The following is a 21812-nucleotide window of genomic DNA, read 5'->3' on the forward strand; positions in this document are numbered from 1 at the left end:
AGCCCAAATTTCCGCTCCTTTGTTCTCCCATGCATATCGATTCCCAGTCTCGTTTAGGTCTTCACATATTAAAGAAACCATAGGTGACCAGATACTTCCTTTACACACCGTCAGTCATTCTATTTCGGGGTCTGATACTTGCTTTCCCCGTATTGCTCAAAATATGGCATAACGAGATTAGGTCTTACGCTCACTAATTCCATAACGAAAACCACTCCGCTTTGCCTCATAGTCAATGGGTCCGACAATAGCCCAGAGGTTTGAACGTACCGTCAGTCCTTTTGATATTTGTAAGTTCGATCGCCGCTTCCCCACCACCTGGGTGAATATTATTTTTATTTTATTTTTATTTTCATTAAGAACAAGCGGGCATAGCAACATTTTAGAATAATGAAAGTGATATTTGTACATGTCATTGCAGGCATGATTCAGTGTAGCAACCTCACTCTTTATTACATAGCGTACAAACCAAGCACATTCTGCTTTAAATAGCCAAAGCCGCGCCGGGCCTCTTTCTAATCTTTCACTTTCAGTTGTGCGTGTGTGTGACACCGTACCATTTTCATTTCTCCCAGGCATGGCGAGCAGAGCAGATCGTGTAACAAGTTGGAGAGAGGGAGAGACTTGGGTGCCCCCAATGTTTCAGATAAGCTCCCGGCTTCCTCTGGTTGTTGTTATTTGCTCCATTATGGTTTAGACTAGGGACTTTTTGCTACTTTTACGCATGTGCCAGCATTGGTAGATACATGTTTCTCTTCAGTCTCTTCCTTTTCATTCCTTACGTTTTTACTCCTCCCTCCATTCTGTCTTCTCCTTTCCCGTTCGATGTGTCTTTCCCGTTCCCCTATTCTTTCTCTTCTCTCCTGTTTCACCCTCTCCATTCCTTGCCTCTCTTCCTCCTTTCCTTCTTTCTCTTCTCTGCTATCCCCCCCTTTCTCTTCCTTGTATCCTTCTACTTTCCGTCATTCTCCACCTTTCTCTTTCCTTGAGTGTTATCTCCTCCATTCCTTATTTCCATTCTCTGCAGTCTCCCCCTTCATTGCGTCCTCCCCCATTCTCCCCTCCATTGCATTTTTTCACGGCCGCACAGCACATCAAAGGGCTTCTCCCAGCGTGTGCTGTGCGGCTTCTCCTCCCCTAATTATTCATGGCTGGCCGGTGGCCGGCCGTACTTTCAGTTTCACGGCCGCTCTTGTTTTCTGTGGATCATTTTTTTTTTTCATCGTTTAACCATTCTTCCACCCTCCTGATCTCCTGCGCAGGCACGATCCTGGTTGTCACACACCGCTACGAGCAGCCCGCTGCACTTCAATGTAAAGTTCACACTACGAGAACTCTAGCTACACTTTGAAAGGCGGACAATTTAGAAGCTTACATACACTGTAGGTGACGGCAACTATAAAAGAAAACGGTTACTGTGCGGTCTGTCACAATATTCAATTATGATCCATGTTGTGCGCCTGCACTCGCACTGATACCGAATGGAGGTTTTATGATGGGGATCGGACATCCAGCGCCTCTACCACAAGTACTGAAGGTCATCTGTGGGTGCGAATTTACTAACCTGTTAGTTTTTTTTTTTTTTAACAAAAGTCCTCTGGAAACGCTGATCTGGCTTGAGCTGTGCGCCGGAAACAGATTGCGCTAGATCAATACATACAACCGACAGCTTCCCACACCATCGTCTTCATCACTTATTGCACGAGGCGGGAAATGTGTTGGTCGCTTGCAAAACTTCGTCGAGTACACCCCTGCAAAACCCAGAGGATTAATAAACAAATACATAGTCAGTACATGGATTTATACAGTCTATAAGTCCAATCCATATGGGACATTTTTTCAATATGTGAAGTGTTTTTCCTGTACTCTGGGCATAAGAGCACTGTACAAACAAGCTTAATCAAGCAGTGGCAAAGCGTCCATGTCATTTTGTCGACTGTTATTTGTAATATCAATACATCTAAGTCACGTAAATACAAAAAATGTTCCATTACAAATGCTATAGGTGTCACATTTGCGAAAGTTATAACTATTGGCATTGTAAATGGCAAAGCTATTAATGAAGCTATTTTCAAAAACAACACATAAATAAAAAAAATTGTCATTTACAAGACCAATAGCTCAAATTTTCCTAATGCGAGACCTATTGGCAACGCAAGTGCTTGTTTATTCTCTGTTTTTTTAACATTCTAAAAATCATTGGAGTCATGGTACCTGTTCTATAAAGTTGTTGAAAGGCTCTTACTCCTTCTTTGAAAGATTACCAAAGCGTTCTCCCTTGTTCACATGCTGCAGGTGCTGTACAACATTGCAGCTGTGCATTGTGCTTTGGGCCAGTGGCAAGCAGCACATGAGTCCCTAGAAGAGGCTATCCGCCAACAGCCGGGAGTGACCACCAGTCCATCTCTTGAGGATGCCCAGGCAAAGGTGCAGGTGAGTCCAGAGCATGCAAAGAAGAGAATCTCAGTGTCTGCAGTGGATGTAACCCCTCAAAGCAACTCACTAACCATACCAGCCTGCAGCTCAATGGCTTCACAACATGTCCCAAATAATATCCTTCCAGCATGTCTGCATTGTACTGTATTATATAATTGCATTTCTGTAGCACTTTATTTGATGTTCTTCTTTTTCCTGCAGAAGAACCAGGTGGTTCCTGATTCAAGAAAGGTGGCACCTTTAGGAAAAGTAACTATTGAACCCTAAGTCAGGGAAGACTTTAGCCTGACTTTAAAAGAGATTCTTTCTAGTACAGCTGTGCTGTAACACAAAAAGCCCCTCTGCAAGATATTGTGAGGGGCACCTGAGATTGTAAATGTTAAAAGCTCTTAAACTGAACCTTTAAGGGTGTGGGGGACAGGACCCAGAAGTGCATCAGTTTGTGTGTGTTGGAGGTATTACCACAGGTGCTGCTGGGTCATGCAAGGTTGAGGGGGTTGATCGGATCCTAGACAGTCATGGATGTGTGTATTTTTTATATCAGGGGGAGCTTACCACAGGGGCTACTGGCTAAATTAAGAGGGTGACAGGGTGGGTTCCAGAAAGTCTTGTGTGTGTGTTTGTGGGGGTGAGCAGAGTCGGAGTGGTCTTACCACAAGGCCTGCCGCTCCAGACTTAAGGCCCTGTTGCATACAATGACTCTAAGATGTTTTCTTTTGGAAGAAACAACCACCCAATGGATTGACTTAATATTATGGCACGTACTTTTAAATAATAATGTAAGAATTCAGTAGGTTTGTAACACTTAAAGACACGGATCTGCAAGTTGCGCTACAGATGCAAGGTATTCTTATTACCCCAATTTAAATTAAAACAGCAACGTGCCTTTTTTGCCTCTCTAGGCAGTATAATTTTGCTGCACCTCAATGTTAGCATTTGGACCCTGTTTCCTGCTTTTAAGTATGGCGCCTCCATGGTTTTGACATCTACTGTATTTCCTTACAATCCCTGACACCAGTCTGGGGTTGTGGTGTACCTCTGATGTGCTTCCAGAAGTTCCCACACTCTTAATCCTACCTGAGAAAGTTCAATCCTTCAGCATTCAGACAACACGTCAACTTCGAAGCTTCCTACTGCAGTTTAGGCAAAACAAAATGTATGCGTGCCAAGTGCTGAGTGGTTGAAGCTGTGATGCGTGTCTGCCAGGAGAAGCAGGTCTTCAAGGGCCTATGTTGGTGTGTCTAACAGGGAAGCTCTCTTAAGTTCATACCATGTACCTTAGTTGATTTTCTCTGGATGTAATGCTGTGTATTGTTGTGTTGCGTGCAATTTGGCATCACCCTTTATGTAGGACCTCTTCCTTAAACCTCTTAGGTGTATGCCCATTCTTGAGACCTCTCTCAAACGTCCCCACTGCTCCAAAACGCATTGATTCACTTACTAAACTTGCATTGTCTTTTCACACTAATTGTAAAACGTACAGAATGCATACATCAACCAGAAATAACCAGTTACTCCTTTCCACTTTTAGTAACTTTTTGTTTGCCTTATACACACAATATAATTAGACTGCCTTCCCTATAAAGAAAGATCACAGTTATATTATAGTGAAAATCTGTCACAAATCCTGAAGAAAACAGAACTGTGACTGAAATTAAACCAGAGCAGATGGAGCAATGAAGCTTAAGTCTTGATATAAAAACGCCACCATTGATCGGAAATGCAGCTGTAGGATAATGCTGAGGTAGGGACAAGCGCGGTCTTCAAAGCTAGCAATCTGAAACATACATTAGACAAAGTTATCATCTCTTTAAAGTCACATTCTGTTTATTGCGTTCCTTTTCTAAAGCACGTTTCAATCTTCTGATTTGCGTGGTATTCCTTTATATTTTAATAATTTTTCAATATTGAAAGATGTTAGAGGAAGCTGTGGAACTGTACTCTAGACCAAAAGCAAGGCTGAAGGAATAGGATAGGCGTAGGTGTAGGGACAGTTCATTGATCTTACAGGGTTCCATGGACCCTTGGGCTAGGAAGGAAATGGATCTGTGACCCTTCAGCCTGGTAGTAAATGCTAGCCCTCATTCCTACAGGCATCCTGGGCTACACTTACACTAGCTTCGCTCATGGAATAGCTGCATCTAACAGATGATAGACCGTCAATGTAACACGATTAATACAGCGAGGGTGGAGAGAACTTTGAGCCCCTTTTGTGAGTGAAGTGAGAAGAACGTTGTTTTTAAAGAGCAGGTATACAACTCATTTGGGCATGTGGTACGAACTAGAGGCAATAAAGAGCTGTGTTGATCTTGTCATGGGAGAATGAAGGGATCTTATGAAATGACAAGGAGAGATGTGTTAGGGACTTGAAAGACTTTGTGTTGACAATAGAGATGGCTATCATGAATTGTATATAACGTTCACCTTAGTTTGGAAAATGAGCAAATCCTCATGAGGTGCAGAAAATTTAATAAAAAGGACACCCTGCAAGTGTTTGAAACCTCTATAGATCCAAATTAATTTCCTCTTTAAAGACCTGTATTAACCAATTTGTCTTTTATCTATTACGTTTAATCCCATAAATAGTGAAAAAAAAATTCAAAATGAAAATCCAAAAAGATGTTGACGCTTATGTTAGAGAAATCGTTATAGAAAAGAGACACATGGGTTGGTAGAGGTCGAAAAAAGGAAATGCATTGGTAGTCTCTCTAGAAATCTGAGCCCGTTAATATATAATATACAATTATGTGCTTCAATTGATACAGTTAGTTAGGGTCTTAAAAACACATTTTAATTCTGTGGCCAGCATCCCTATTTATTTTAATATGTGGCATATTCAAGGCTATCGTTTGGAGGTAGATCTCATTCATGATCTTGCACAAAAAATGTAAGAATGTTTGGGAGTGCCTATGCTACAAATATTCTTATTTATGGAAAGAGGTACACAATTCTGTGTATTTCAGAGCTCCTTTGTATTCCTTTAGGTCAGCTTCATCATGAGAAATATGGTCCTATAAATACAGAGATCCACTGATCCAATGAAGAAATTGTACTCACAATTGTACTCCTGCATATTTTATATACTGTGTTGGTTTTCTGCACCCATCCCAGATGTTATTGATGTTATGCATAATAGGATCAATTTGTTAATCTTTTCTGTGCCTAAATGTGGTTTATGAACAGTCATAATCTTGGCATGCTGGTGATTCACAAAGCCAGATTTACCTGCATGGTTGTCATCTATGCTCCAGGAAATTATGCAGCTATGTGGAAATGTTGGCAGTCACTAATGACAGGTAGATGACCAGATATTGTTGTTTCCAGAGAGGTGTTGATTAAAAACAAACATTTCTGACTTTTCTGGTCTTTCTGTAATATATTTGTCCACATATTTCACCATTCCAAACTTTTTGATGACTTTAAAAGTAATATAAGCAATTCTACAGCTTCATATATTGGATCTCTTTGATAGTAATATAAACAAGTCTACAAATGTATATATTAGATGTATTTGAGAATAATATAAACATGGCAACACATTTGTATATCATACGTATTTGAAAATAACAAACACATTTACAAATCTATATATTACGTCTTTGAGACTACTAGTATATTTTTAAACCCTGGCATTGCTCCACACCAATCATAGCACAGGTTATATTCTAAGTCTATTTCCCATCAAATTCATAATTATTTCCTACACTCAAACCAAATGTGTGTGGAGGATATGAAGACAAAAGATGTGAAGGATGTTCATTGATTCTGAGTGAGGGGACCCATGGACCCTGCCAAGTTTTAAACATGTAGAGGAAAGGATGAATGGATGTGTGTGTGATGGAATTGATATGGCTAATTGGAGAAGACTTAAACATGTCCTAAATGTTTGGAATTAGCCACTTGGCCAACATGTTGTGCACTGGGCGCTGTTGATGACTATGACCCAGCCAGCTATGCCCCCAACCCACATTTCGACCCCCAGTTGAATCCGGACTTTGAGAGATTCAAACTTTGCCAATCCAGACAAAGCAAAGGAGAATTGATAGATACTTTTTATGTCAGCTACGAGCACTTACAAGCATGTGCACAAGTGATTGCCAACCAAAGAAAGTTAGAGTCCAGTTGATCTAGAGGTGCAGGTCCGCACAGCTGAGGCATCTCATTCTGCGTCAACCAGACATCTCATTGGAAGACATGCTAATCCTTCACGCACATACGACCTGTCCAGTGCAAGGGTGGAAGAAATGGGAGAGGTACTAAACAAGGGGGTGGAAGGAAAATCTTCACGAAGAGCCCCACAGTCAAGACAGAAGTGGTGGACGCGGTCCGAAGCAGGTGGGTATACAGTCTGGAAAGGTTGGCCCCCTACAGATGCCGCATGCAGAAACTGCGGGCTAGAGAATCACCCATTAGAATAGTGTCCGGCGGTAGGCCACACTTGCTCTACGTGCAATAAGCCAAACCACTTCACAAGGATATGCAAAGGAAGTAAGAGGGCAAAGAGGACGAGTGTGAAGCCCTAAAACCAGGACACTCCAACAACTGTCCATCGAAGACAGACCCATCAAGCCGGAGAAGAACCTAGAGAAGTGGCAAGAATATGGGACAGTCAGCGATATATTTCTCATTAAATTTACAGCCCCATGCAAGGAAGAGTGGAGACCACAGCCTTGATGAAATATAATAATCACTGGACATTGATAGGAACAATGGACATACTGGTCCGACACGGAGAACAGAAGGTAAAAACCTGCTTCCATGTTTCGGAGGAAGGAGAAGGCACCTAAATTCAGTGATACATGTTTGAGGACTTTGGTTTATTGTTGTTCGCTAAAGAAATTCATGCCCTGCAAGTAGACGACATCCTGAAACAATTCCCGGAGCTGTTCAACTTACTAGGGTGCAGCTAGGGGCATCTGGACAAGCTGCACATAGATAAAACAATTCAACCAAATCCTTTAAGACACCGACGGGTGCCATTCCACCTACAACACCATGTGGAATCAGAGCTGTAGAAGATGGATGTAATCAAAAAGGTGTCTGGTCTGACACCGTGGGTGTCTCCTCTTGTCATTATGGAGAAACATAAGCAGCCAGGAGTCATCAGGCTGTGCATCGCCATGAGACTACCCAACAGGGCAATACGCAGAGAGAGACACATAACGCCAACAATGGGTGCTATCATTGCAGACCTTAATGGTGCAAAATTGATCTCCAAGCTGGACCTGAACGCTGGGTACCACCAGCTGGTGAACCACATTGACAGCAGTTACATCACCACATTCACAACCCATTTAGGACTGCTCCAATACAAACGGCTAAATTTCGGAATCTCTTAAGCTGCAGAGGTCTTCCAAAATGCAATAAGAGAGACTATCAGGTATGGAAGGGGTGCTGAATATCAGCAAAGATGTTTTCATCTACTCATCCACGTTGGTGGAATACCAGAAAAAACTGAAAGCCAACCTGCAATGACTAAAGAAGAGTGTGCTGACCTTACACAAAGACAAGTGTTTGTTCTTTGAACCCAAGGTAGAGTTCTTTGGCTTCCTGTTTTCTTAGGAAAGTCTGCAAGTAGGCCCACAGAAGTCCACTGCCATCAAGGAAGTGCCAGCTCCAAATAATCCAACCAAAATCTACAGTTTCCTTGGCATGGCAACCTACTGTGCATGCTTCCTCCCAAACCTGGCTAGCCTGTCTGAAACCCTCAAGGCGCTCACCAAGACCTTTGCCAAGTCGACATGAGGCCGCATAGAACAGAAGGCGTTTGACAGCATCAAGAATGCCCTCCTGACCGATGCCACCATGGCATACTTCAATCCAGAGAAAGCTACAGAGCTGGTGGAGAGACACCATCCTGGTAGGACTAGGGGCGCTACTTATGCAAGAACATGAACCAGGAATATGGATATCCCTCACATTTGCAAGCCGCATGCTGATAGCTACTGAGCCGCGTTGTGCCCAGATTGAACTCGACGCCCTAGCAATAAAGTGAGTGTGTCATCATTTTCATTTATACATCTACGTACCCGAATCTAAGGTGATCACGGACCACAGACCCCTCGTTACCCTTTTTGATAGGACTGCTCCTCACCCACCCCCATGGATCAAACAATGGGTTGTATAACTATTGTCCTACCAGTTCACTGTGGTGGACCGGCCAGGATCTGGTAACCCAGCTGAGCTCCTATCAAGAAACCCGCCCCCAGACTCAGGGGCCAGAGATGATGAGGGAGTGGGCGTGAAAGAATTTGCATGTCTGGTGACCAAGGCTGCAAGCCGTAGATCATTGACAGTTGAGGACATCAGGCAAGCCACCACCAAAGATAATGGTCTGCAGAGAATAGAAGAAGCTATCACCAACAACGCTTGGTGTCTATTCTTGAAAAATTCCAACCAATGGCACCCAGACGAAAAATACAGGCTCATGAAAATGTGGAAAGTACGAAACTAGCTGAGCTTCCTGGCGGGTGGAGTCATTATGACAGGTGGGCGCATAGTTGTGCCGGGAGAACTTGAGTACCGTATTTTTGCCCTTTACCATGGAGGATACCAGGGAGTGGAGAAAACAAAAGCTAGATTCTGCAGTACAGTATGGTTCCTTGGTATGGAGAAAATGTAGCCGAAGTGATGAAGTCCTGCCCCACATTTCACCTCCTAGGGTGTCCCTCAACTCCGGTGCCAGTCATAACTAAAGATACACCTGAACATACATGGGAAAGAATTTGCATGGATTTTAGCAGCTACTTGAGTGGGAAACTGACTCTGGTGATGGTTGATGACCAATCAAAATATCCAGAAGTAGAACTGGTACCCACCACAGCGATCACCCATGTCAAGCCTGCATTGGAAAATACTTTGGCAGCATTTAGCATACCATTGGTTATCAAAACTGACAATGGCCTACCATTTCAGAGAGTGGACTTTGGCCAGTACCTCTCAACACTAGTGATAAAGACTGGAAGATAACGCCGCAATGGCCCCAAGCTAACGGCACAATCTGAAGTTTTATGAGGACATGGAATAAAGCACTCGGAGGAGTGGTGGACCAGAATCGGGACTAAGAGCGGGAACTTCACAAGTTTCTGCGAGCTTATCGCAACACACCACATTCTACGACAAAGTACACACCTATGCTTCTGATGTTTCAATGGCCAGTCCGTGACAGCTGCCAACCTGCTTCACTCAGTGAGGCAGAAGTGTGGACAAGATGAAGAGACCAATGAGAGAGCCAGCCGGGCTAGACGGGCAGTGCAGTGACAACTGCGAGTTGGTGAACCGGTGCTAATCAGAGACCGCCACCCAGGGGTGAAACTTAATGCTCCCTAAAAAAAGGGGTCCATGCATAGTGACCACTGTGCGAGAAACGATGATGAAGGCCTGCAGAGGCCTGCAGAGGCCGAATCCACTGCCCAGTCAAAAACTCAGAGATTTATTTATTTATTTATTTATTTATGGGTTTCTATAGCGCTGGAATCGACTCCAACTGGAGTATCTCTGCGCTGTGATACCAAATAAAATTTCAATATGTATGCAGATAAAGCGGCATGGGGCTAGATTTTATCAGTGAACAGCAGAGTTTTCAGTTGTTTCCTGAATTTTAAATGATCTGTGCAGAGCTTAAGGGCCAGAGGAAGTTTATTCCACAGTGTGGGCCCTGCAACAGATAAAGCTTTCCCTCCGTGTCTAGTTTTTTTAGCATGAGGTACTGCCAACAGAAATTTTTCGCTAGATCTCAAGGATCTGGAGGGAGTGTAGGGGGTGAATTTCTGCTCCAGGTATGTGGGGCCATGTCCGTTTAAGCATTTATGAATAATGCAGCATATCATAAACTTGGCCCTTTGTCGAATACTCAACCAGTGTAGTTTCTCAAGGAGAGGTTTTGATGCTGTTCTAGGGGGGGCGTTTAAGACAAGGCGAGCTGCCGTATTCTTGACCACCTGGAGCCTATCCAGAACTCCTTCATTAGCAGAGAGGAGCAATCCGTTGCAGTAGTCGATGCGACTCAGTATAAGGGCTTGCACTAGGGTTTTTCTAAAGGAATCTGGTAACAGGGGAAAAACTCTGCGCATCATGCTGATGGTGTGAAAGCATGAGCCAGCTACCATATTACTGTGCTGTTTAAGGGAAAGGTCATGATCAAGGCGAATCCCCAGATTTTTGACGATCTGTTTGGGCTCCGAACAGTACCAAGATCAGATGGCCACCAGTCTGGGGTCCACAGTAATTTGGCATCTCCAAACAGCATTACTTCCGTCTTGTTGACATTGCACTGTAGGAAGTTGGTGGACATCCACTGTGCGACGGCTTTCATGCCAGCGGAGAAGGAGTTTCTTATTTCCGCGGTGAGATTTTGAAAGGGAAAGAGGAGCTGCGTGTCATCCGTATATGACACGGGAATGAAACCAAATTTGCGCATCACTCTTGCCAGGGGTGCCACGTAGATGTTAAAGAGTGTTGGGCTCAAACAGGAGCCCTGTGGCACCCCTTTCGTAATCTCTACCTCAGTTGATCGATATTTACCCATGGTGACAGTCTGGGTGCGATCGGTAAGAAAACTCCTTAGCCAAGCAAGGGCCTTGTTCTTAATCCCTACGTTCGACAACCGGTCAATAAGGATGTTGTGTGACACGGTGTCGAACGCTGCTGACAGGTCTAATAACACCAAAATTACCGAGTAGCCTTTGTCCTGAAACATATGCAGGTCGTCAATAACAGACAGGAGGGTGGACTCTGTACTGTGTTTCGGCCTAAACCCAGATTGGGAGTAGTCTAGGCCGCCAGCTTTCTCAATGTAGCTGGATAAATGACGATTAACATATTTCTCAGTGAGCTTTCCCAAGAATGGTAGCAACGAGATTGGTCTGAGATTTGATAGATCAGTCCAGGGAGTTGTGGTATTCTTCCTGATTGGCCTAACTAAGGCCTGTTTCCACTGTTTGGGAACAGAGCCTGTACAGAGGGATAGGTTGATCAGTTTTTCAATGGTGGGAGATAAAATTCCGAGCAAGGTGGGCATAAGTCTTGCCAGGATGATGTCATCAGGACTTCCACTTTTAATCTGCATCGTGAGTAGAGACACCTCTTTGGGAGTAATAGGGGGGAAGAGGTCTAAGGTGTGGGGGCCGCTATTAAGCTCTGAATCTTGAAAGATAGAGACTGCATTGGTAGTCAACGTGTTGTTAGAGTTGACTATTTTCGCATAGATGTCATGTGTGCTGAGAATGTCACAATGCACCTAAGGTTGGATGGGATGTAGTGAGCCACTCGGGCTCACCTCACAGGTAGTGACGTCAGCACGCAACTGTTTGGCTGGGTGTGGTAGAGCAGATAAATAAATGGGGCTGGACCACTCGTGGACAGTCCTTTAGCACTCATACCCTTGTAATGTTCTTTGTTGCTGATGTGGGATACTGTTGGCACATAGGCCCCACTCACCCATAGCGTACACCTACCTGACCAGAGCCCACCACCAGCTCATGGGGTCAGTAATTTATCAATGGTTTGCAATTGCAATTGCAGTCGTAAAACATTGATACGTTATTTTCTAATCTGGAAATAGGAGGAGGATGTGCATTTTATGTCCCCTCTTCTTTGCAATTCGAGAGAGATCTCAAAGTCCTTTTACGTATCAGAAAAAATTTTCTGGCTCGTAAAAGGACTTTTGTACATTACAAATATCCCTTTTGCATTTGTATACCTGTGGCTTTGCAAATAGCTTTGAAATATTAGGCCATACAATACTAGTGATTCTCTCCTTGTTATTAATTGAATTGATATGGAAATCAATGAGAATGATAAAATGTAATCTCATATTGAATAATATTAGCTAGAGAGGTATCATTTCAGTGACTGGTTTCTGAAAACTATTCAGCATAATTCAACCAACTGCGTGTCAAGTTTGGTATTTGAAATATGGATTAAAAAAATGCAATTATACCTTGACCAAATGTCACCATTTCTGATTTTGTGAACGCTGACCACGTGCCAAATTGGTAATAGTTTTGTTCTACTCTTTCTGAGTATGAATGTCCAATTAAGCTCTATTACCCTTTGAATAAAAGAACAGTGTTAGGGACTGTGTGGACCTTCCTACAGTTTTACCTTCTAAATTGATCATCCTTTTTGTTAAAATGAATCAGAGACCCATGTAAATCGTGCAAAACAAAAGGTCTGCATTTGTTTTAGGGACTAAAACTGAAGTCTAACAAAAATGCCATCCAAGAAGAGAATTTCTGTTTAAACTTACCTAAAGAGTTTGTATTGCTTCTCTTTTATTGACTACTGTTGGTCTTAGATTCATGTAGGTGTTAGCGAGCCATGATAGAAATGGGCATTTGAAAAAAGAAAAGCAGCAACCTTAGATACTAAGGCCCTCATTACGAGTCTGGTTGAGTAGTATCCCAAAAGAAGGAATACTGCTTTGCTAAACCAGAAGTCATTGTGTGTTTAGCAAATACTGGAGGTGGGAAAACTGGGCCCTGTTTTACCCGGTGCTGATCCGCACCATGAAAAACCATGGGTCTGTCCGTAGTCAAACGCACAGCCTGGTTGTTGTTCCAGCTGCCTACCAACAGCACAGAGAAAAGGAGGCAATGGTTCCCAGTTGCACTACTGGCTGTGGAAGCTCGGATCCCCTCTTTACCTGAAATTTCGGTTAGGTCTGCTGCCGACAGCATACCACCTGCCCCCTTGGCTGCGCCCTCCAAAGCCAGCAGTGTGCCGCCTTTGTGGGGAAGGAGAGGAGGACATAGTCCACATTATAACCATTTGCCGCGAGCTGATGCAGGAGCGCCGGCAACTACTCAGACCAATTTTCAACAAAAACCAAATACGGTCATGCAGACAAGCGGTGCTTGCAAGCTTCTCTGGCCAAGATACTCAACTAAGCTGCTGTCTGGTAAAGTTTTTAAATGCAGCTTACCTACATTTTAAAAAAAAGTGCACACAACCATAACAGTGTGTTAAGCATACAAGGTCAAGTTTCTTTCTCCACACCCAAACCTCAAAGGAAACCATTGAAAGGCTAACTATACGACATACTTTGCACAAACCAACGGAAGCCGAGGCAGCACTATGCACTTTAAATCGGCGCATCCCGGTCTGTCATCGTTCTGAAGTCAAGATTTTAATAAGGGGGGTACTTTTATCTCACGGACTGCCACCGATATTCGCCGGCCGAAGTGAAGAAACAAGATTATGGACTACCGAGGCCGGGGGTGTGGATTTTCTTCCCAATCTTAACGCATGTTTTTGTTTAACTATGGCTATCAGCTTTTTTATAAAGAAAATTGAGGTTTTATTGTTTATAATAGTGGGTCAATCATTGTAATGGTTTTAATTAACTGCACAATAAATGTATTACTTACCCTCTTTACCTGCTGCCCTACCCGCAGCTGACATTTGCAACTTGCCCACAGCCACATAGTTTTCCTTATTCCAGTGAGTGTAACTCGTGATGGCAGAAGTTGGGTGTGGTGATACCAACTGGAACCAGAAACTCTTGCTTTCTGGTATCCATGCTTGTCATAAGGATTCTAATAAGGTTCAGTTGATTTCAATCAGTAATTTGAAGGCAGGAACACAGCCAGGCGTAGACACCATGCTGCCTCCTTGACAACCATAGAAATTGGGATTCAGGATTTAGGAATGATTTTAAGAGCCATGTTAGCCTGGGCGTACTCAAACCCCTGCAGCCCCTGGGGCGCAGTGGGGCCCTCACCCTTTAGGGGGCCCCCATTCAGCCCAAGGCTGGCATATTATGTGTAAGATGTTAGAGTCTCAGGGGCTCCTCACCACTGTCTCCCGGGAGCGGGGGCCACATTTCCTGCTAGGATCCCCAGATTATTTATTCGACGTTTATTGTGTGTTTTTTGCTGCCTCATCCAACATGAGAATGAACCTGCTGATACGAGCACGCTTTGTATCCCCTGCAGAGACGCCTTGCCCTGGAGCCCATTCAGATCCCACAGGGGGCGTACTTCCGGCCTCGAAAGAAGGAAGTGGAGCTGCTGGATTCCAAGGTTGTCCTGGGCACGCCCAAGGTGAGAACAAGGCATGATTGTAACTATCATCCGCGCAGTCATTCTAGACCTCTGAGACAGCCATCTTGTGCTGGTGATTTGCAAGGCGCTCGGGTCCTGTTGGCTGCATGTCAAAGTGCTGAAGAGTTTTCCTGTCTATGGGATGGGGAGGGATTTACCTCCGGCCCTCATTACTGCTTGCTTTGGATTAGATGTAAATACCAATTATGCGTGGTTTCATTAGCCCACGTTGTGCAGTAAAACGCACGCCCCTGATTTCCCCTGCATTTTGCTCTCTGCACATTTGGAGGAATGTGTACAAACAATACTGGTATTTAAATACATAAATAGATGCATTTGCATATTTTGTTATTTTTAAAATGGCACACCACCGCAGAGGCTTTTACTACATCTCACTACTTATCTCGTTTGTAAGGTGCGCGTCTCACAGTCCTGGTGTTTTGATTGCGTGTTTATGTATTTGTAGTTTTGTTATTCCTGTTATACAATCTGGTACTAGAATTCTCAGTATAAAAAGATGACATAATCAGCTGCTGATAATTGACAGGGGACTACTTGAGATCTCTAGTATTAGTGGTTACATGTGAGGACATTATCACATATACAAAGTAACATATACTAATTCATCATGAGTCATGCACGATTTTATTTTTCGCTGTAAAAAAAAAACACAACACAAATATCTAAAAAACTGACTATCATAGGACAGACTGTTTCAGGTAAGAATATTGTTTTTCCGGGATTTACTATATATATATGTGTGTGTATATTACCTACTGGCGGCTGCCAGTAGGTAGTTATAGTTAGGACCTAGTTTCCATAGGAAATCCGCAACATTCGATTGGGAATAACTTTGACGCCGGTTGATTAATCTCTGCGAATTTCTCAAAGAAGATGGCCCGCTCCGCTACGCTCATTCCCTGAAAGTTTTGGGGGGATTTGTGAAGTGGGGGCTAAGAGAAAAGGGTGGTCCCAAAATGTGTTTTCCCCATGTTATTTTCCATTGGACGATTAGACACGGCTACAGCCCGAACGGCTGAACGGAATTACAAGAAATTTGGCAAAATGGTAGAGTCTGATTCGCAGATCGCCCTTTTGTTTAAATTGTGTAAATCCCTCCAGTAGTTGTTGAGAAAATCAAATGTGAAAACATTTATATATCTATAAGTGCGAGCACCCCGCGACTTTTCAGAATTTTTTTTTTTGGGGCCTTAGGGGTCCTTGTGGGACCCCTGAGCATGCCTAGAGGGTCAGGGTGCTTCTACCCTGCCCCCTTTTTGAGTTCTACCCGTTTGTTTTTCTGCTTTCCTGTGCATCAGTCTACCGAGGCACAAGATGGCTGCCAACAATTTCTGTTTGGAGTGTTGACAGACAGTGGCAGCCAATGTAAATGTAAATGTAGAGGTACTTGTATAGCGCACGACTACCCGGAGGCCGCTCGGCGCTTGTACGAATACCGCTGAGGAACCCTTCCTGGCCTTTCCCTGTGAAGTGCCCACTCCTGGGCACCCCTAAGGTAAAGCCAGGCATCCTAGCGTTGTTAGGGCCGTTGTGGAATCAGCATGCCTTCCCGAGAAAGCTGCATGCTCATTGGCTGTCAACACTTCAAACCAGGAAGTGTTGGCATCCATCTTGTGCTCGGTAGACCGAAGCACAAGAAAGCAGAAAAACAAACGTGTAGAACACAAAAAGGGGGCAGGGTAGACACACCCTGACCCCCTAGGCCTGCCCAGGTGGTCCCACAAGGACCCGGTCTGTTTTTTTTCCAAATTACCCCCCGGGGGACTAAATCGCGGGGGCATAGTGATAAAGAAGTGTGGGGGGTCCCCAATCCCCCCCACACCACTGGCGTAACGAAAAGTGAGGGGGCCTCCCTGCACGGTACTTAGGGCGGCCCCCTCCGGGCTCAATCAGGAGCTCTTCCGGCCAGAGTTCAGTGCCGAGGGGGCCCCTTGGAGCTAGGGGCCCCCTCGCACTGCATGGGCTGCGGGGGCCTGTGTTACACCTGTGTTACGCCCCTGCCCCACAGTGCCCCAGGGACCGCCGCCTAGGTGTGGGCGGAAAATCCGTTCCGCTCGCGGATTTTGCGGATTTTCGGGAAATCCGCAATCCGCGAGATTTGCGAATCTCCCGCAAAATCCGCAAAATCCGCAAATCCGCGAGCAGCGGATTTTGCTCGCACTGCTCGCACTGTTCGCGTGAGTTCGCGTGAGTTCGCGCCCCGCGAATAAGTGCAAAATTGCAGAAATACGATCTTAGCAAAACTGAAAGTAACTACTTACCAGGTTCAAAAGTTCAGGCTCATCATTAGTAGCCATTTCCTGTAGTGCTTCCTGAGGGGCCCCTCCAGAGTTCAGTTGCCAGTTGAAACTATTATGTGACCCTGCTCTGAACCTCAGAATAGTTACACATATGCCACAAAGGTCCTGAATTACAGCTAAGGGAGACAAGCAGGAGCCAGGCTGGAAGTTAAAATCCATTAATCAGCCCCTAATTCATTATTGTCAGTTGGGGCAGGGCAGGTGTTGTAACTAATTTTGCAACAATGAAAGCACTTAGCAAGTGCAAAAGATCACTAATCAGGGCGCACTAAGGAAGCAGGTGCCAGCTAAAAAAATATTCTGTGACACATTAATCAGCCCCAAATTAATTCAGGTCACTTGAGGCAGGGAAGGTGTGCTTTGCTTTGCCGAAAATAATGTACACTGCACAACCAGAGGGTGTGGTGATGAAACAGAGGGTGGCATGGGTGGGCCAGAGGGTGGCATGAGTAGTCAGAGAGTGGCAGTGGTGACAGAGAGTGGCAGTGATGAAGAAGAGTGTCCCAAACAGGCTGGACACGTAGAAACAACAAGTTCGCGAAACTTGCGACCCGACAGGTAAGTTCGCAATTTGCGAAAGTGTACAAAACCCTCGCGAACTGGCAGAAACACGGGCGAACACAAAAAAAAAAAAAATCCGCAAATTCGCGGGAATTCGCGGATTTTGCGGATTGCGAATCCGCAAATCCGCAAAATTCGCGAACGCGAGATCCGCAAAATTCGCTCATGCCTACCGCCGCCCCCCCGGGGCAAAGCAACACAGCCCCCTGGTGCATACTGGAGGCTCCTGGTGGGCTAGGTAGCCCTCAGGGACCCCCAGGATGCAAGGGGAGTTAGTTCCCCCTCTGCAAACACGCCAGGGGGCTGCGTTGCAGAGAGGTGTAAAAAGTGGCATAGCCTCATTACACCTCTCTGCAATGCAGCCCACTGGCGCATACTGGAGGTTCCAGGTGGGCTAGTTGGTCCCCAAGGACTCCCAGTATGCAAGGGTAATTAGTTCCCCCTCTGCAAACGCGTCAGGGGGCTGCGTTGCAGAGAGTTGTAAAAAGGGGCATAGCCTCATTACACCTCTCTGCAATGCAGCCCCCTGGCGCATACTGGAGGTTCCAGGTGGGCTAGTTGGCCCCCAGGGACTCCCAGTATGCAAGGGGAATTAGTTCCCCCCTCTGCAAACACGCCCGGGGCTGCGTTGCAGAGAGGTGTAAAAAAGGGTGTGGCCTCATTACATCTCTCTGCAATGCAGTCCCCTGTCGCATACTGGAGGTTCCAGGTGGGTTAGTTGGCCCCCAGGGACCCCCAGTATGCAAGGGGAATTAGTTCCCCCTCTGCAAACGCCCCAGGGGGCTGCGTTGCAGAGAGGTGTGAAAACATTTTTTTTTTAATTTATATAAAAAATATGTAATGTAATTTAAAAAATAAAATATCTCAAAATAAATTATTTAAATTATTTAAAATAATGTAGTAAATCAGTATAAAAAATATAACAATTAATACATTTAAAAATTATCATTTACAAAACCATTGAAATTCACTGAAAAAACATTAGGTTTCAGCAAAGTTATAGTTAGGAATTACCATTTAAAAAACCTTTGAAATTCACTGAAAAAAACATAGGTTTCAGCCACGTTATAGTTAGGAATTAGCATTTTAAAAACCTTAGAAATTCACTGAAAAAACCATAGGTTTCACACCAGTTATAGTTTTACTCATACAAAACCTTTGAAATTCCCCCGTTATAGTTAGCTCAGCTAACTATAACTCGCGGGCCCGCAATGCACTGCTGATGATGTCACATATTACATCACTCATGACATGGTCAGTGACATCACTCCTGACATCACTGATGACATCTCAAATGACATCACTGATGACATCATCCTTGTGAAAGAGTGGCAGACCTCCTCTCACTCTAATATAACCTTTGATAAACACATTCAAAAATAGAAACAAAAATTTTCAAGAAAATGGAGATACCAATAACAGTTACAACAACCTATTCCAACATCTACTTCCACATCCACTCATTCACCAACAGTTCTATATAGTCACTCATACATGTACTCAATCATCATATGTACTCATACACCTATACATCCTGTTACACACTGATACATACAGTTACTTACACACATACTCACACATGCAAATAAACTATCAAACATCCATTTACTTGCATATACATGTATACACACAAATATACACATATTGACTCTCTTAAACGATCATTTATAGAAACACATACTTAGTTATACAGGAACTCTTCAAATTTCTAACTCTCATATATACTCACTTATATACACCAATACTCACATATAGTAGTTCAATACATATGTACTTAGTCATAAAGATAGTATTGAGACAGTCATTCACTCACTAACACACCTATACACACTCATCCACCCATACAGTTCTGCACACATGCTGTCTTCAAAACACATATAAACAGTGAGTCACTCATTAATGCATCTATGTGCTAAGTAATATCCCCCACCAAACCATATAAACACTCAGACACTCGTACTGATACTCAAAAAACCAACTAATAACCTATATAGACACTCATGTAGTTACTCACCAACCCATGCAGCCACTTATTCAAAAAATGTGCGAGACTGATACAGATATTTACATATTTAAACATTACTCACTAACCCTTGTATTCACCAAGATACAATTAATCAGTCAGTTATACAATCAATTTTACAAAAAAGTCATCCATTTAGACACTTACTTACCCATTTATTCTTCCATCGACCTTTAGATATACATATATAAAAATATTTATTTTTCAGAAACACGCATCCACTGGATGAAGTCATCAGTGATGTCATTTGAGATGTCATCAGTGATGTCATGAGTGATGTCACTGACCATGTCATGAGTGATGTAATATGTGACGTCATCAGCAGTGCATTGCGGGCGCGCAAGTTATAGTTAGCTGAACTAACTATAACAAGGGAATTTCAAAGGTTTTGTATGAGTAAAATGACCAGCTAACTATAACTGGTGTGACACCTATGTTTTTTTCAGTGAATTTCTAAAATAAAGTCACCAGAGAAGTTATGTCTGGTGACTTTATTTTAGTACCTAATCCGACAATAGGTAGACATGTCCAAGACAGATACCCGAATTATGGGATGTCTCGCCCCATAACTAATGCTATAGCAGACTTGGAACTTCTAGATATTGGGAGAACAATTCACCCCATTGAAAGAGAAGTCACATTTTCTCACACAGTCATACAACCTTTTCCAGGATAAATATTTTTGGTGTACTCATCTACTTGCAATATCAACTGACTGATATCAGAGAGACCCTTCTGAAAAAGAACAAACCATGGAATTTGAGAGCAGCAGCTTTAAGGTTAGATTAAATGAATCACAGTTCAATGACCAGAATGAAGTATAATTCTAATTGAATTAAACCAGTGAGACTCCTTTAGATTTAAATTGGTGTACCTTTAGGGCATTCAGTTATAACAGATAACTTACTAACGTACTGTACAACTAGGACCTAACCTGGAGAAAATTGGACATAAATATAGAAAAACAGGTTCATTAAAATTACTAAAAGAAATGGTGTATTTTAGATGCCAAAATAATCTAATTTCAGAAAGATTTGAAGGAGCATTGCTAAGACTTAAGCAATGCTTTTATGAAATATCTAGCACAACAGATATTTTGCTAGTAAATACACCATGAATGGAAATGGGGAGGACTAGAACGGACAAAGTGATAACTGCAAGGGACGATGTTACAAACTTAGAAAAGTGAAAATACAGACATGCATAGATTACTGTAGTAAATTATACCAGGGAAGAGTACAGGGCACCTATCATTTTAACTCCTTTAATAATAACATACAAGATCCCATGTTGGTCACTCCCATACCTTTGACTTCTGTATAATAATGTAGCAATCCAGTGTTAGTCGACCACATCACTTTGACTCTTTTTACATCTTAGAGGTGTCAACGTTGTTCAACTAGAGTGTGTCAGTCTAGAGCAGGAGATAAGAGTGACAGCTGGTGAAAGTGCTATTAAGACCTTCTGGTCAACAAGATGCCAGACCTGAATGGCCTCCACAATCCGAGACACAAGCACCATAACAAATTCCATGAAGGAGGTAAGCATTATATCAGTACTGGGAAACCCAAAGAATTGTGCTTGTCCAATAGGTCAATTTCATTAGTGAACAGTGTTCTTAAAATTTTCACCAACATTCTAGTGACTCGATTTGACTCACTGATTCTACATTTGATAAACAAAGACCAACCTCACTTATTAAAAATAGACACACTTTCAACAACATAAGAAGAGTTTTACATTCAATTGGGAAATTATATAAGAGCAAAATCCCCATTGTGATACTCACCCCAGATGAAGAGAAGACTTTGGATGGATGGTCCTTCCTGTGCTTTGCACTGCATCAAGCATGGATGGGCCCGGTCATGAGAACCTACAAATAGGTACGTTTTTTCACCCTAGAGATCGACTTTTAATAAATGGGGAAAGAATGAAGATCTTTCACTCATCCAGGGAAATGGAAAGGGTTAGCCTCAATCTCCAATGTTGTTTGCTCTTTCAGTAAAACCACTAGCACACACGATTAAGGTAAACAAGGAATAAAGAAGGAGGTTTCCTAATGGAAATAATGCATAAGGTACACTTGTTTGCAAAGACTATGGTGATGACTGTAGGGTAACTAGAAAAAAATCTATATGCAAAGTATTGGCAGCCTTAGAGGAATAGGGGGCAGTCTCAAGATTCAAGCTACCTTTGGGAAATCTGAAATTATGGGGTGACACTGGAACCGGGCATTAAGGGATGACTGGAGGGGATGCTCTTCTGATGAGCCAAAGGTAAGATTAAGTAATTAGGTATATAAATAACCACAAGGATTCAAACCCAATATAGAGCTAATTACCCCTCTCTAATATGCAATATTAAGAAAGATCTGAATAGATGGAGATCACTCTATACATCCTGAAGAATAATGGCACTAAAACTTGT

The 21812-nt window shown here is 43.3% G+C and overlaps 1 protein-coding gene across 1 annotated transcript in view; it reads left to right on the plus strand.

The window, feature by feature from the left end:
- Positions 1-21812, plus strand: part of NOXA1 (NADPH oxidase activator 1) — a 91767-nt gene that overhangs the window by 22874 nt on the left and 47081 nt on the right. The window contains 2 exon segments of the mRNA XM_086921184.1: positions 2296-2433; positions 14373-14480. Coding sequence (XP_086777310.1) covers positions 2296-2433; positions 14373-14480 — 246 coding nt within the window.

The sequence above is a fragment of the Lissotriton vulgaris genome, chromosome 5 (assembly GCF_964263255.1).
Source record: "Lissotriton vulgaris chromosome 5, aLisVul1.2, whole genome shotgun sequence".
NCBI classification, from domain to species: Eukaryota; Metazoa; Chordata; class Amphibia; order Caudata; family Salamandridae; genus Lissotriton; species Lissotriton vulgaris.